This window comes from Ailuropoda melanoleuca, chromosome 7 (assembly GCF_002007445.2).
Source record: "Ailuropoda melanoleuca isolate Jingjing chromosome 7, ASM200744v2, whole genome shotgun sequence".
Classification (NCBI taxonomy): domain Eukaryota; kingdom Metazoa; phylum Chordata; class Mammalia; order Carnivora; family Ursidae; genus Ailuropoda; species Ailuropoda melanoleuca.
This window is the reverse complement of record NC_048224.1, coordinates 928,730-945,586: the sequence shown is the minus strand read 5'-3', so window position 1 is coordinate 945,586 and position 16,857 is coordinate 928,730. Positions and strand designations below refer to the sequence as shown.

At 37.1% G+C, this 16,857-nt stretch overlaps 1 protein-coding gene across 18 annotated transcripts in view; it reads right to left on the bottom strand.

Annotated features, from left to right (window-relative positions):
- The window catches only part of KDM4C (lysine demethylase 4C), a 502,429-nt gene that overhangs the window by 295,648 nt on the left and 189,924 nt on the right, over positions 1-16,857 (bottom strand). For all 18 annotated transcript variants that reach the window (XR_004626454.1, XM_034663835.1, XM_034663840.1 and 15 more), the window contains one exon: positions 4,947-5,050. Coding sequence is in view for 17 of the 18 variants with exons in the window: in XM_034663835.1 (XP_034519726.1) it covers positions 4,947-5,050 (104 nt within the window). In the remaining variant the exon portion in view is untranslated. The remainder of the gene's footprint in view (positions 1-4,946; positions 5,051-16,857) is intronic.

The window sequence follows — 16,857 nt, the reverse complement described above, 5'->3', positions numbered from 1 at the left end:
TTCCATACAAATTTAAGGACTATTTGTTCCAGTTCTATGAAAAATGTCATCGGTATTTTGATTGGGATAGCACTGAAAGTGTAGATTGCTCTGGGTAGCATGGACATTTTAACTATGTTAATTCTTCCAATCCATGAGCATGGAATATTTTTCCATCTTTTTATGTCTTCCTCAATATCTTTCAAAAGTGATCTATAGTTTCTAGGATATAGGATCCTTTACATCTCTGGTTAAGTCAATTCCGAGATAACTATGATTTTTGGTGCTATTGTAAATGGGATGGATTCCCTAATTTCTCTTTCTTCAGTCTCATTGTTCGTGTATAGAAATGCAACTGATTTCTGGGCATTGATTTTGTATCCTGCCACCTTACTGAATTGTTCTATAACTTCTAATAGTTTGGGAGTGGATTCCTTTGGGTTTTCCATATAGAGTATCATGTCATCTGCAAAGAGAGACAGTTTGACTTCTTCTTTGCCGATTTGGATACCTTTGATCCCTTTTTGTCTTCTGATTGCTGTTGCAAGGACTTCTAGTACTATGTTGAATAATAGTGGCGAGAGTGGGCATCCTTGTCGTGTTCCTGATCTGTATAACTTCTAATAGTTTGGGGGTGGATTCTTTTGGGTTTTCCATATACAGTATCATATCATCTGTGAAGAGAGAAAGTATGACTGCTTCTTTGCCGATTTGGATACCTTTTATCCCTTTTTGTTGTCTGATTGCTGTTGCAAGGACTTCCAGTACTATGTTGAATAATAGTGGCGAGAGTGGGCATCCTTGTTGTGTTCCTGATCTTAAGGGAAAGGCTTTCAGCTTTTCCCCATTGACAATGATATTTGCTGTAGGCTTTTCATAGATGGTTTTTATGAGATTGAGGAATGTACCCTCTATCCCTACACTCTGAAGGGTTTTAATCAGGAAACGATGCTGTATTTTGTCAAATGCTTTTTCTGCATCTATTGAGAGGGTCAGATGATTTTTGCCTTTTTTCTTGTTGATATAATCTATCACACTGATAGATTTGTGAATGTTGAACCACCCTTGCATCGCAGGTATGAATCCCACTTGGTCATGATGGATAATCCTTTTAATGTACTATTGGATTCTATTAGCTAGGATCTTGTTGAGAATTTTGGCATCCATATTCATCAGGGAAATCAGTCTGCAATTCTCCTTTTTGATGGGGTCTTTGCCTGATTTGGGGATCAAGGTAATATTGGTCTCATAGAATGAGTTTGGTAGTTTTCCTTCTGTTTCTATTTTTTGAAATAGCTTTAGGAGAAAAGGTATTATTTCTTCATTGAATGTTTGGTAGAATTTCCTGGGGAATCCATCAGGCCTCGGCATTTTGTTTTTTGGAAGGTTTTTAATCACTGTTTGAATCTCTTCATAATTAATTGGTCTGCTTAAAAAAATCAATTTCTTCCTATTTCAGTCTTGGTAGTTTATAGGTCTCCAGGAAGGCCTCCATCTCTTCCAGATTGCTTAATTTATTGGCATAAAGCTGTTGATAAAAGTTTCTAATAATCCTTCCTATTTCATTGGTGTTGGTTGTGACCTCTCCCTTTTCATTCATAATTTTATTAATTTGGATCCTTTCTCTATTCTTTTGGATAAGTCTTGCCAGTGGTTTCTCTATTTTATTTATTGTTTCAAAGAACCAACTTCTAGTTCTGTTGATCTGTCTATTGTGCTCCTGGTTCCTAATTCATTGATCTGTGCTCTAATCTTGATCAACTGCTTTCTCATGCGTGGATTAGGCCTGTTCTTCTGTTCCTGTTCCAGCTTCTTGGGGTGAGAATATAAAAAATGCATTTTAGATTTTTCTATTCTTTTGAGTGAGGCTTGGATGGCTATGTAATTTCCCCTTAGGACTGCCTTTGCAGTATCCCATAGGCTCTGGACTGTTGTGTTTTCATTCTTGTTGGTCTCCATAAATTGTTTAAATTGATTTTTGATTTCCTGGTTTATCGAATCATTCTTGAGTGAGATGGTTCTTAGTCTCCAAGTGTTTGAGTTTCTCCAAATTTTTCCTTCTGGTTGAGTTCCAATTTCAAAGCATTGCGGTCTGAGAATATGCAGGGAATAATTTCAGTCTTTTGGTATCGGTTGAGACCTGTTTTGTGACCCAGAGCATGATCTATTCTTGAGAGTGTTCCATGGGCATTAGAATAGAATGAGTATTCTTCTGTTCTGGGGTGTAGTGTTCTATATATATCTTTGAGGTCCAACTCGTCTAGTATGGCATTCAAAGCTCTTGTTTCTTTGTTGATTTTCTGCTTAGGTGATCTATCCATTGCTGATAGTGGAGTGTTGAGGTCCCCTACTATTAACATATTTTTATCTATATGTCTCTTTATTCTAGTTAACAGTTGGCTTGTGTATCTTGCTGCTCCCCTATTGGGAGCATATATATTTATAATTGTCATATCTACTTGTTGGATACAACCTTTAAGAATTATATAGTGCCCTTCTGTATCTCTTATAGTCTTTAGTTTAAAATCCAATCTGTCTGATATGAGAATTGCTACCCAGCTTTCTTCTGAGGTCCACTGGCATGAAAGATGGTATTCCATCCCTTTACTTTCAGTCTGAATGTATCTTTAGGTTCAAAATGAGTCTCTTGTAGACAGCAATGGATGAGTCATGTCTTTTTATCCAATCCTCAACCCTGTGGCATTTTATGGGAGTATTTAGGCCATTTACATTGATACTGATTATTGAGAGAAATGATTTTAATGATGCCATGTTGCCTGTAAAGTCTTTGTTTCTATAGATTGTGACTTTCTGTTCTATATCACTCTTGGGGTCTTTTTACTTTTATACAACCCCCCTTAATATCTCCTATAGGGCTGCTTTCGTGGTTACAAATTGGTCAATGACTGGTGATTCTGGAAGGTCTTTATCTCTCCATCAATTCTGAATGACAGCCTTGCTGAGTAAAGGATCCTTGACTGCATGTTTTTCTCTGAAAGAGCTTTAAGAATGCCCCTCCCAACCCTTTCTCTCATTCTAGGTCTGTGTAGACAGGTCTGATGTAATTCTGATAACTTTGCCTTGGTACGTGAGAAATTTCTTTGCCCTGGCCGCTTTCGATACTGTATCCTTGGATCTAATATTTGCAAATTGCACTATGACATGACGTGGCGTAGGTCTGTTGCGGTTGAGCTTGGGAGGGGTCCTCTCTGCCTCTTGGACACGAATGCTTGTTTCCTTTGCTAGATTAGGGAAGTTTTCAGCTACAATTTGTTCAAATATCTCTTCTAGACCTCTGTTTTTCTCCAGCCCCTCAGGGATGCCAATGATTCTGACATTGGAACATTTCATTGAGTCAGTAATCTCTCATAACTACATTCTTGAGATTGGATATTTTTGAGCCAAGTTTCTGTTTCAGCTTTCTCTTCTACTAACCCATCCTCTAATTCACTGATTCGTTCTTCTGCCTCATTCACCCTGGCCGTCAGAGCCTCTAGTTTTGACTGCATTTGATTCATAGTATTTTTAATTTCTGCCAGATTCGCTGTCATTTCCGCCCTTAGAGATTCTATATTCTCGTTAATGTGTTCGCTAATATTTTTTTCAAGTCTACACATCATCTTGACCATTGTTACTCTGAATTCCATTTCTGATAATTTGGTTATATCCATATCCATTAGTTCTGTGGCAGAGGCCACAGACTCATTTTCTTTTCTTTGCTGGGGGGGATTTCTCTTTCTCGTCATTCTGATGAGGAGAGGTTGCGGCATTGTCCAAAGCCCAAATTATTGACCGGGACCCAGGCAGTGCGCCCTTGTTTTATAGGGACCTTAGGGATGGGCTTCTTGATTTTTCAGCCTGCCTTCTGGGGGAGGGGCCTGCTGTGCCGATACTCAGGCAACCCTGTTTGGGTAGAGTCTCTGTGTCCCCTGCGAGGGGGGATGGGCATGGGCACACTGTGAGCTGGTATTTCTGGGCTTTTGTTCTCTGGCAGCTTTCCCTGGCGGTTTGCTGTGCCTCTTCTGAGAGTCAGGGCAGCAGTAGTCGAATCCCAGCCTCTGTCTCAGAACAGAGGGATTGCGGACCATTCTCCAACTGATGATCTGGCCACTTTAACTCTGTTTCTGTTGGTGCTGCTCAATCCTGCAGCGTCCCGGGAATGTGCGCCCTACAGCCAGCATCCCAGCCCTCACTTCCAGGGCTGGCGCGTCTCTGTCCTTTGTGTTTCTAACACCACCAGCCACCAGCCGCCCCCACATGCTCCGGAGCTCCGTTTCAGTGTTTCACGGGCACTCTGGAGCTCCAGTTTTCAGTCTGGTGGCGCGCGCTCCCAGCTCATGTTCTCAGTCTGATCTCTCGCAGGTCCCGGTCTGCGAGCCCACCCGCTCCCCAGTGCAGGTGGCTACCGCTTCCCGGCACCCGAACGCAGCGGCTCCCTCACCCTTCTGTTTATCTTCTGATATCTGTGTGTGGATTCACAGCTCCCCACTTCGTACCTCAATACTCAGCTCTGGAGATGTTCATTTGTAGAGATCCAGATGTACCTTCCTGCGTCTCAGGCTGATTCCATGGATATTCAGGCTGGTCTGGTACCTATCCAGCTTGACTCAGGGGACCAGCTGAAAAGGGGGTCCCCTACTCCTCCACCATCTTAACTCCAGGACCCATGTAAAAGACTTTAATGTAGAAGTGCTACATCTTATTTTGTTGAATGTCCTGTATTTTACTTTCAGTATTGTTTAAGTGAACTATAACCAGCATGAAATTATAGTAAATGTATCCTGAAATAAAAGTAATTTCAACTTAGTACTTAGATAAATAATTGTTATAAAACATGAATCTGAATTTTTCTCCCCCCATCCTAAAATCCCTATTTGAAGTCAAGGATATATCAGTTTGTGTTAAATTTGTCTTGTACATAAATAGTACATGCACAAAATGAATGTTAAAGAATAACACTAATATACCTTGTCAAAGGGAATACCATACTTCTTTAATACTGAGGGAGATATCAGTGTCATCTTGTGGCGAAGAAATGCATCACATCCTTGAGAACTGCTTGGGAAAAAACCTAAATAGAAAAAATAAATACAAGCAGTAATGTGCCAATTAAGATAAAATTTCAGATAGTTTTTTTAAAGCTTATGTTCTAGTATTCTCACAGAATGAAAGTTTTATGCAAATACAGACCAACTCCATCATCAAAAAAAAAAAAACCCGGTACTACAAATTAGAGTCAGAATTCTTAAAAGCTAAGTGATACATATTTATATCACCACAGGCTGACCTTCATTACAAAAAGAGCTACCAAGAATTGTTTTCATAACATATAAAATTACTAAACCTTACAAATTTCAACTTACAAATTTTAATTCAATCTGCCTAATATCTGATAAATGGACAAAATAATAAAGGTTGTTAGGAAAGGAAATACACATTTTAATAGAGAAATCTCTCATTTTAAATAGACTCCTAGAAGTGATCATTCCAGATGCACTTGTCCTAATGCCGTCTCACAAAGAGAAGAAACAGCAGTTTCCCACCTTTCTGTGTTTCTTTCTAATCAATTTAATACAGTTAACTGCTACTGTAGCTAGTGCTGCTATAAACACAGGAGTGCATGTATCCCTTTGAATTAGAATTTTTGTATTCTTTGGGTAAATTTCACTCATACATGGAATTTAAGAAACAAAACAAGAGAGCAAAGGGGGAAAAAAGAGAGAGAGAGGCAAACCAAGAAACAGACTCTTAACTATAGAAAGCAAACTAATGGTTACCAAGGGGAGGTGGGTGAAATGGGTGATGGGGATTAAGGAGTACATTTGTTGTGATGAGCACTGGTGGAAGTGTTGGATCACTATACTGCACACCTGAAATTAACATTACACTGTATGTTAACTAAATGGATTTTTTTTTTAAACTTAAAAAAAAAAAAAAAAGGTTAGCTCCTACCAATTTCCTGAACGAAATTCCTGGACACCTTCTGTCAAATGCTTGGAAACCTGCCCCACCAGTCTGTGTGGGAGCAGTGTTTTGAGGAGTCCTTTAAATGAGGAAGCTTAACATGCAGCAACCCTTTTGCTCAACAAAAGGTTTTGGTCATGGAACAAAACATAGTCGTTTTTCTCTACCACTGACTTCATCCCTGCAGTTCTGAGGCAGACTCATTAATTCAGCCATGCAATCTACAGGAAAATGAACATGCATGAAGCCCTGCTCTTTACCTTATTCACTCAGAGAGAAACACTACCATGCCAAAGCGAGCGGGAAAGAAAGAAGAGAAAGAGACACATGGAAAAGACAGGAAAAAATCCTAGAGAGAGAACCCACAAGGAAAACAGAACTCACCAGGAAAACAAGGTGATGCACATGAATAAAGCAGGAAGAGGCACAGATGCTGTCTAACGCCTCCACTCCCAAAATGAAGCAAAAGACACTGGAAATGTTATTTCTCTAACTCTGTAGCTCACGACATGCAAATAGCTCAAGCACTCGACCAATCTGACAAAAGGATTACCTGTACTCATTAACTAACCATGAACCATTTTGACCTCATAGAAGTGTTTCACAAGAATATTTTTAAAGTAAATCAAAACCACAATGAGCTACCACCTTACACCTGTTAGAATGGCTAAAATTAACAAGACAGGGAAAAACAAATGTTGGCAAGGATGTGGAGAAAGGGGAACCCTCTTACACTGTTTGTGGGAATGCAAGGTGGTACAGCCACTCTGGAAAACAGTACGGAGGTTCCTCAAGAAGTTAAAAATAGAGCTACCCTACGACCCAGCCATTGCACTACTGGGTATTTACCCCAAAGATACAGATGTAGTGAAAAGAAGGGACACATGCATCCCAATGTTCATAGCAGCAATGTCCACAACAGCCAAACTGTGGAAGGAGCTGAGATGTCCATCAACAGACGAATGGATAAAGAAGATGTGGTCCATAGAGACAATGGAATATTACTCAGCCATCAGAAAGGATAAATACCCACCATTTGCATCAACATGGATGGAACTAGAGAGGATTACGCTAACTGAAATAAGTCAATCAGAGAGACAGTTATTATATGGTTTCACTCATATCTGGAATATAAGGAATATAAGGAATAGCACAGAGGATCACAGGGGAAGGGAGGGAAAACTGAATGGGAAGAAATCAGAGAGGGAGACAAACCATGAGAGACTTCTGACTCTGGGAAACAAACTGAGGGTTTTGGAAAGGGAGGTGGGTGGGGGATGGGGTAACTGGGTGATGGGCATTAAGGAGGGCATGTGATGTGATGAGCAACAGGTATTATATGCAACTAATGAATCATTAAACACTACATCAAAAACTAATGATGTACTATATGTTGGCTAATTGAATTTAAATTTAAAAAAGAAAAAATAATAAAGTAAATAAGACTTTATTGATGCCACCATGGAGTATGTGATCACCAGAAGGAAACATATCAACCAGCCAGGAAAGAGCCACTGAGGCACAAGGAACCACCTGCAAAAAAGTAGTATGTTCTGCTTAAGCATCTGCACCTGAATTTTTTAAATAGCTGTAAATTTTAAAAGTACATGCCAAAGGAAACAACAGAGATACTATCATTCCAGGGGCACCTGGATGGCTCAATTGGTTAAACATCTGACTCTCGATTTCACTCAGGTCAGGATCTCAGGGTTGTGAGAGTGGGTTCCGTGCTGGGTGTGGAGACTGCTTGAGATTCTCTCTCTCCCTCTGCCCCTCTGGACCCTCTGGCCCCCCCACACCACCTCCCCACTCACATGCCTCTCTCAAAAAGAGAAAGAAGAAAGAAAAGAAAAGAAAAGAAACGAAAAGAAAAGAAAAGAAAAGAAAAGAAAAGAAAAAAAGAAAAGAAGGAAAAGAAAAGAAAAGAAAAGAAAAGAAAAGAAAAGAAAAGAAAAGAAAAGAAAGAAGGAAGGAAGGAAGGAGAAGGAAGGAAGGAAGGAAAAGAACAAACAATCATTCCCTATAATACCAATAGGAATAAAAGGAATCATTCTGCCCTCTATGGTCATTTGATGCAGCCCTCTGTGTATGGTTAATATTTACTATACATAAATAGAAAATAAAACATTATACCAAATAAGCAACCTCATGAAAAAATGCAGATTTTAGTGAAGGGAGAGAAAATACCACACTAATGTAATGGCCATATCTACATAATAAGATGACCTGAGTCTTACACCACAGAGAGTAAAGGGTGGTCCCCAAACACATAACCCATGGAAACATTTTAATATTACAATTCAAGTGGATTTATCAAATTTTTCAAATCTGTAACTTTGTGCATCCTAAATGAATTGAGTTTTAAATTAAAATCAATGAAGAAAGAGGAGTCTATTCAATTTTCTTTTGATATGGATTTGTAACCAGGACCTGAATAATATGATGACTGGTCATAAGTTAATTTAAATTGGAAAACCACTGAAGGAAGGTAATTTGCAGTGTATTAAAAACTTTGGTTTAGAATTTATATTTACAACAGGCTATCAGAATTATATTTTACATTGCTGGAAAACACCTCATAAACTGCACAAATTATGTTCAAAGCATGTGTCTCAAAATGAATTTTACCTCAAAATACCTGCACAAATACATGATTCGTATTCATATTCATCCTCACTACAGAGTCTATGAGAAGTATTTTATTCAACATATAAGCAACCCAATATAACCAGAATATTATTAGATACAAAATGATAATATTTTTGAAAACTCAAATCTATACTGGCTGAAGAAATGTTAGTGTATTTCATAATAAGTAAAAAAAAAAAAAAACTTTGGGGTCACTTCCATAAAAAACAAAAGTAACTCAGAAAAGATAATATTTAAGTAAAAACTCAAGACAATTAGAGTTTTTTAAGAGTCACGAAGAAAAGAAAAAAACATAGTATGTATTATAATTTTTGCAAGTTCTTAAAATATGCCTTTCAGAATCATTTTTTCTACTCTAATATTTGTTTTCTTGATGTTCCCTTTTTAAAGTTTTGAATAATTTATTTATAAGTACTCTCTAAAAGTTATTATATTTTAATGTTACTACTATTAACAGTCTATAATATTTTCCAGTTTACCAGTCACACAGTGCGATAACACACTCTTCAATAATCTTGGAAATCAAGACGTTCCGATAAAGAAAAAGTTCTACGCTGACTGTTTAATCATCTAGTAGTGGAAATAGCAGCTAGCATCCCACTACCGTACCTCACACCCCATGGTCACCAGCTAATATGCCACGTGTAGAACACACAGGATAAACCTGACACATCATTCTGTAGCATCTGCTTTTGTCATGTTAGGTCACTTGGTTTATTCTCACATAAAAAACATATTAAGGGAAAAAGATACAAAATGCGTGAGTGCTGTGGGGTGATGAGGTTTCAGTCTCTCTCTTTTTTTTTTTTTTAAGATTGTATTTATTTATTTATTTATTTATTTGATAGAGCATGAGAGAACAAGCGGGTGGGGGGCGGTGGGCGCAGAGGGAGAGGGAGAAGCAGACTCCTTGCAGGGCAGAGAGCCCCAGCTCAATCCCAGGATCCCAAGATCATGACCCGAGCCAAAGGCAGACACTTAACCAATTGAGTCACCCAGGTGCCCCCAGTCTCTTCTTCTACAGGGATATTTGGTAGGAGCATTTGAGAGGCAGACTACAGGTATAAACTATGCTATGGGATTCTGTATAAATCTTACTCAGCCCCCTCCTACTGGTACTTAACACACACGCTTACTTGAGCACCAACCTTCTTCCTCTCTCCTTTACCACTCTTGACAAACACACACCTCTTCATTGGTATTAAATAGCAGAGCTAAGTTTTAGACCAATTGTCTGAAATTGGTCTGAAATATTTAAAGCCACCCTCACCTTGTCCACATGGCCAGCAAAACAAGAGAGAATAATAGTTGTTAAGAACTTGCTGAGCCTTGCTGAGACATGGATTCCAAAGACAAATCCAACACTCATGTAGCTCTGACTAGTCATGTGATCTCTCAGCTCCTCAGTTTCCTCATCCGTACAGTTATAATCTTCCTCACTGGATTCTCTTTTTCCAGCTTTACTGAGATATAATTGGCATGTAACGTTGTGTAAGTTTAAGGTATACAAATAAAGAATTTGATTTGTATACATATTATGAAATGATTACCATAATAAGTTTAGCTAACATCCATAATCTGAAAGAGTTACAATTTTTTGTGTGTATGGTAAGAACTTTTAAAATCTATGCTCTTGGCAACCTTCACATATACAATACAGTATTAACTATAGCCACCATACTGTACAGTACATCCCCAGAACTTAACTTTCCTATAACTGTAAGTTTGTACCTTTTGACCACCGTTACCCATTTCCTTTCCACCTTTGCCCACCACCTCTGGCAACCACTAATTTGTTCTCTGTATCTGTGTGTTCGGTTTTCTAGATTCCACATGTGAGAGCATACAGTATTTGTCTTCCTCTGTCTTATTTCACTCAGTATAATGTACTCAGGATTCATCCATGTTATTACAAACGATAGAATTTCCTTCTTATGGATGAATAATACTCTATTGTCTTCATATATAACACAGTTGCTTTATCCATTCAAATGTCAATGGACACTTTAGTTGTTTCTGTCTTGCCTACTGTGAATAACGCTGCAATGAACATGAGAATACAGATATCGCTTCTAGACAATGATTTCATTTCCCTTTGATATATATCCAGAAGAGGAATTATCAGATCATACAGTAGTTATATATTTAATTTTCTGAAGAAATTCCATACTGTTTTCCATAGTGGCTGTCCTCACTGGATCAGTATGGGAATCCAACAACATAGTGCTAAAAAAAACTTAGCCATAGTCAAAGGGTAGAAGCAACCTACATGTCCATCAACTGATAAATGGATGAACAAAATGTGATATATTCACACAATGAAATATTACTCAGCCATAAAAAAGAATGAAATACTGATACATACTATAAAAGAAGCCAGACACAAAAGGTCACATATTGCATGATTCCATGTATACTGAAATATCCTGGATAGGTAAATACCTAGACAGAAAGCCACTAGTAGTTGTCAGGGATTAGAGAGAAGCAGGGGAGAAAAGAGAGGAACTGATTAATAGATACAAGGTTTCCATATAGGGTGATGAAATTCTCTTGGAACTTGATAAAGGTGATGATTGCACAATAAGAATATACTAAAGGCCACCAAATTGTACACTTCAAAATGGTTAATAGTTTATGCCATGTGAATTTTACCTCAATTAAAAAAAAAAAACTTGTCAATATACTTGGCACAGAGTAAATTTCAGTAAATAGTAACCATTCTTTTTATCCTTATTACTCATTTCCACCATATTGACTCCAGTCCTCATGTTAGTTCAACGAGTCTTCCTTTTCCATTATCTCTGCAGCCTGCTAGCTGAGAAGGGGGAATCACAATCCCAAGAGACCTAGAGAGCTGACTGGGGTGCTGTCGTGAAAGGTCAATGGTTACAAAGCCTTAAAAACTGCCTCATCCCCTTGGGCCTTCTGACCTAAACCTAACAGTTCTAGTCACAAGTAACAAACTTCCCCCGTCAAAAAGGAGTTCTAACAGTCAAGCACAACTTGAGTTAAACTATGTACGTTTATTTTTAACCTTGTATTCACCTACAGATTCTTCCATCTGTTCTCTAACTCTATTGTTTTAAAATTAAATATCTCAAGCCTGGATTCCAAATGACCACTCACAATTGGACTCCAATTTAAAAACACTGTAAAACTAGAAAGATTAGACTGAGAAAAGAGATAATCACTTCTTTTACACTCCAACCAATGGATACGGGTAAGGACACCACTTTACAACTTATTCCCTCCATACCAACTCCTCCCCACAAATAACACATCAGGGTTTCTGTGACAGGTAAATCAATGATCTCCCAATGAAATGGTGTCTGATTTGGAGGCAGGAAACTGAAAGAAGAGTTTGGAAAAATACAATCTATGTTTCTACTAAGCTGCTAAATAGTAAGAATACATAATCTGTTTTAAATAAATATTCAAAATTAGAACAAACTGCAATCCTGCATAGGATCCAAGGAGCAAAAGAGTTTAAATAAATATTTCAAGAAGAATATTGACCTTTCTTTTTCCAAGAAAAAGGAAGAGCAATAATAAAAACTTCTAATAGGCTGCTTAAGTAACTTGATTTTTATTTTTTATTTTTTTGGTCATGTTGAGAACTATGAAATTTTTTATTATAGAAAATGTCAAACATAAAGGTTCATAATGAACCTCCATGTACATACACATCACCCACCTTCAACAATCACCAGCTCATGGTCAATCTTGTCTCTTCTACATTCCCACTCATTTTCTCCATTCTGTATTATTTTGAGGCAGGGCCTACACATTATATAATTTCATCTAGAAATATAACTTGATTTTTAGAGTCTATACCTCATTTATACTATCTACAAAGATAGGACACTGTTAGCTGCCAATTTCTTAACAAACTAAAGACAATATTTTTGTTTGTTTTTTAAGATATCACACAGTGGTAAGCAAGAAGGATGGTCTTTGGAACCATTATTCCAATCCAAACAACATGAAAGAGGATGAAAAGCTAGCATGATAAAAAGCATATACTCCAGAGATCCCAAAGTAGCCCCGAAGCCCTAAAAGTACCCCATAATAACCTTTGCTAACACTACAAAGTACTGCTAGGAGTCCTGCAGCGTGGGAAGTGCAGAAACCCATAAGCACTCTCAAAGACCAGGTGCACTGATTGCATGTCCTGTATCCAATGGAAAAGTGAGCATATTGTGAGAAGCATTATTCTAAGTGAAAGAAGACAAAGAAGTCTACATACTGTGAAATTCTATTTTTATAACACTCCAGGGACAGAAATCAGATTTAGTGGTTGCCAACAGCTGTGGAGAAGGATTAACTGAGAAACAGCACAAGAAAACCTTTTCAAGGAATTGGAAATGTTCCATTATTTTGATGATGGTGGTAGTTCCATCACGGTACATATTTGTCAAAATTCACTTAACTATGTATTTTAAGGTGGTGGCTTTTACTGTAAGTATATTATACTTCAATTAATCTGACCTCCCAAAATAATCATTAAATGTTTTTAAATTTTTTAGAAATAGAGGAGATATACTCTAAAGATATGTGTTCTTTCCTTCAGATAAAAATTTCTCCAAACTGTCAATTGGTTTACATTTTCTAATATATTAGCTCTTACTAAGGAATTTCTTTTATTTTACTTTTTTTAAGTAGGCTCCATGCCCAGTGTGGAGCCCAATGCAGAGCTTGAACTCACAACCTTGAGATCAAGACCTGAGTTGAGACCAAGAGTCAGACGCCCAACTGAGCCACCCAGGCACCCCACTAAGGAATTCCTTTTAAATCCTAATCTCATACGACAAACACAAACACATGCTGTTGCTATTAAATCACCAAAATTTCAGCCTTGGAAAAAGGTTATAAATCAAGTTTTGTAACTTTCTCTATGGATCTGTTAACACTACTTTGCAGAAACTTAAATTATTAATCACTGAGGAAAGAAAGGAGGAAGGGAAGAAAGGAGTGAGGAAAGATGAAGAAATCAGACATGTAGAACATATGTCCACATAAGCAATAGATTTTAAGGCAATTTCATTTAAATATCATTGAAATTTACCCAAGACAGCTTTGATACAGTTTTTATAATGGTTTTGAGATATTCATATAACTGATAGGCTTAAAAATATACAGCAACCATAAGAACAAATGGTTAAGGTAAAGAACACAGAAAAAGGATGTGGAAGGATTGCATCTATGGGAAATGTTTTTAGACAGGTATACTGAATTTACACATGAAATTTCTTAACAAGCTTATTAATGAAAAGAACCAATTAACTACAGTATGTGGGGAGAAACCTGGTAATTTTTACCCACATCCCTACTTAAGACATCAACTTTAGAGGTTTAAGTTATAGTTGACCTCTCTTAACATTCTTGGTGCAATTACTCAGGAATGGGTAGAAAATTATCATACTGCAAGCTTCACTCTGCTCTAAGTGTCCCATGATCCATCAACATCAGGGCTACGAGAGAGAGAGCTCCATGGAACACTCCAGAGGAGCATCAGGAGAAATTCACACTGATTGTGGTCTTGAGAAGGATGGTGGTTCTCCTAAACAACTGCCTTATTTTATCTCCTGAACACAGTATACCATGTAATGGTCAATTTTTTTTTCCATTTCAAGCTGGCTGGCAGAACGTTTAGAGTTAAAATTTCCACCCAATTTAACAAGTATATGGGTCATTATTTATGGTTTTTCATCGTATTCCTAAGACTACTTTGTTTCAGATCCCACTTCTCTCCCCTTGAAATAACATATGGACCATACAGGCATAGCTCAAGGACTTCCCAGGCCAAGTACTTTGGGCTCAAACAGGTCATAGTCAAGCTATCCAGAATTTTCCTGGCTCAGCTTTCACCCAAAGAATCAAAGTACTCTTAATTTCCCTCCATAGTAATTCCTCCCTGCTAGCTCATAGTCCCTTCCGGAATTCTTCCTTCCCATTCTCTGCTGTCACTTCTCAAAACTGTCTTTCACCCTGCATTAGAATTACACTGCCTTGGTGTATGTTATATATTATTGACCAATGTCTAACATCTTAGAACATAGCTGGACATAAAATATTCAGACATATTTAAACACAAGACAGTGATACCTGACATCAAAGTATGAGGAAAGTAAGCTTAGGGACTGTTGAACCATTCTTAATACAACTTAGCTGATAGAAAGATGAAAATAACATACCCTAACACACCACACATTGATCTCCATGCCTAAGGCATGCGTTAGGCATGAAGGCTGAGAATATATCATTGAACTTCTTCATTTTTATTGCTTTGGGGACCCCTTAAAATTGATTATTTATAATCAGGGGTATTTTTATTTATTAGCCTTCATAACCAGGCATTTTAATATAATGTTTTCAGACCATCAGCTAAATGAATGCTTAAGGGAATAAGGTATTTATCATTTGGAGAGCAGATAAAAGTATATTTTCCTAATTCCAAGACAGAGGTATAAGAATGGGTCAATTTAGGATCTATTCATAAAATTAAAATGACTTGTTATTTATTGGGGCACTTCTAGTCTCTTGACAGTAGGTTCACAATCTCTATTAGGTCAAACCCTCTGAAGGGATATGAAGACGGCCTCCCAGAAATACACATATATGACAAATTTTGAGTATAATTTCAGAAAGTCCACAGACTGCCTGCATCCCACCACAGACACTTGTCCACCTCCTGGAACAGGGATCCCTGCAAATTAGGGTAAGGCTTTCTGTTCCACAGGCTTAAATTCAAGACTAATAGTCATTAAAACATACACACCCCAAAACTAACTATTAAAAAGAAACTAAATTAATTCTTCATAATAAGGACTCTTCTGTTCCTTCTTCCTGAATGTTGTTTTAAAGTAAGTCACAACTAAAATACCTGCTAAGTAAGTATAAGAATTCACTTCCTTTACTGCCATGAAACAAGATTCCTGATGGTCATTCACATTTCCAAACTCAGCTGCACAAAACACTAACTCATATATTCTTTTCCGAAATTTTGACCACAGTAAATCATCTTCAGTTTTTAAATATTGGCTGGCATTTTATCCACAACAAAACACTAATGGAATACAGTCCTTTGCAAAAAATTTTAGTCATTCCCAATTTACCTTAATCCATACTTTGCTTAACTCAATAGAATAGCAAAGATATTGTCTTATTTCTAAAATAGATGAGATTTAGACATTCTAAAAAGTGAAAATGTTCAAAACTGTCATTCATGATTTAATATTATACCTCTATTCTTCCTTATACTCCCATTCAATTGTACCAAACCAAAAATTAGAAAGAATGTAATGGCATTATAGGCAAACATAACAAGTATAAAAATTGCAACAATTCACTTGAGTTTTTTTTTATTACACTTATGTCTACACAATATTGAAAAAAAAACCTATATAAATGAGAAAGCAGCTGAAGGGCAAAATCAAACTCCTGGCTTTATTAGATGCAGGCTTAATATCTTTGAGATAAAATATTTGTAGGTGCCACAGTCAATCAAGATTTCAATAGAAACCAAAGATGAAAGCATTCATGCATAAAAGGCAAGTGTGATAATTATGATGTGCAGACAAGATAATGGAAAATATCCTAGGCTGCTTTTCATTTTCTGTATCAAGTGCTGCCTTGACCTAGACATCCTATAATGCTCCATCATATTTACTGCATTATTTTATCATTTTAATTATTTAGCAGAATTTAATTAATTTGGTTGGCATCTGCTCAGTCAGGATGGGAATCCTCTACTGTATCATAGGGTCTTTTCCCTGTGTCATTTCTCAAAATAATCCTGCAAAACAGTTTTGAATAAACGTGCAACTGACTCAGAGTTCTTGTACATCCTTCAAGTTTATTAACCTCTTATTGATTAAACAAATGGTACCCATTTTCCTAGAATGTCATTTTCAGACAGCTTATGCCAAAGATTTTGCAGACAATTTATAGTAGAAATTTTAATGTGTGACTCTATACTGTAAAGTCTACATTGGCTCCAGGTCCCTAGAGGTGAGGCAAATAGAAAATGGTAGAATAATTATTATAGAGAAGAGTATAGTTCAGCATACAGATTTAGCACAAAGTTCACTGCCTGTGTATTTAAGGATTATGGTAATCATTTTCTCAGCTGCGCTCTAATCTATTCTTCAGAACCAGGGTTCATCCACCTTAATATTCATGAAAATAGTCCCTAACAAAGTTCAAGATTACAATTACATTGCTATTATTACTACAATGTATTACATTATAAAAACACTAAGGCTT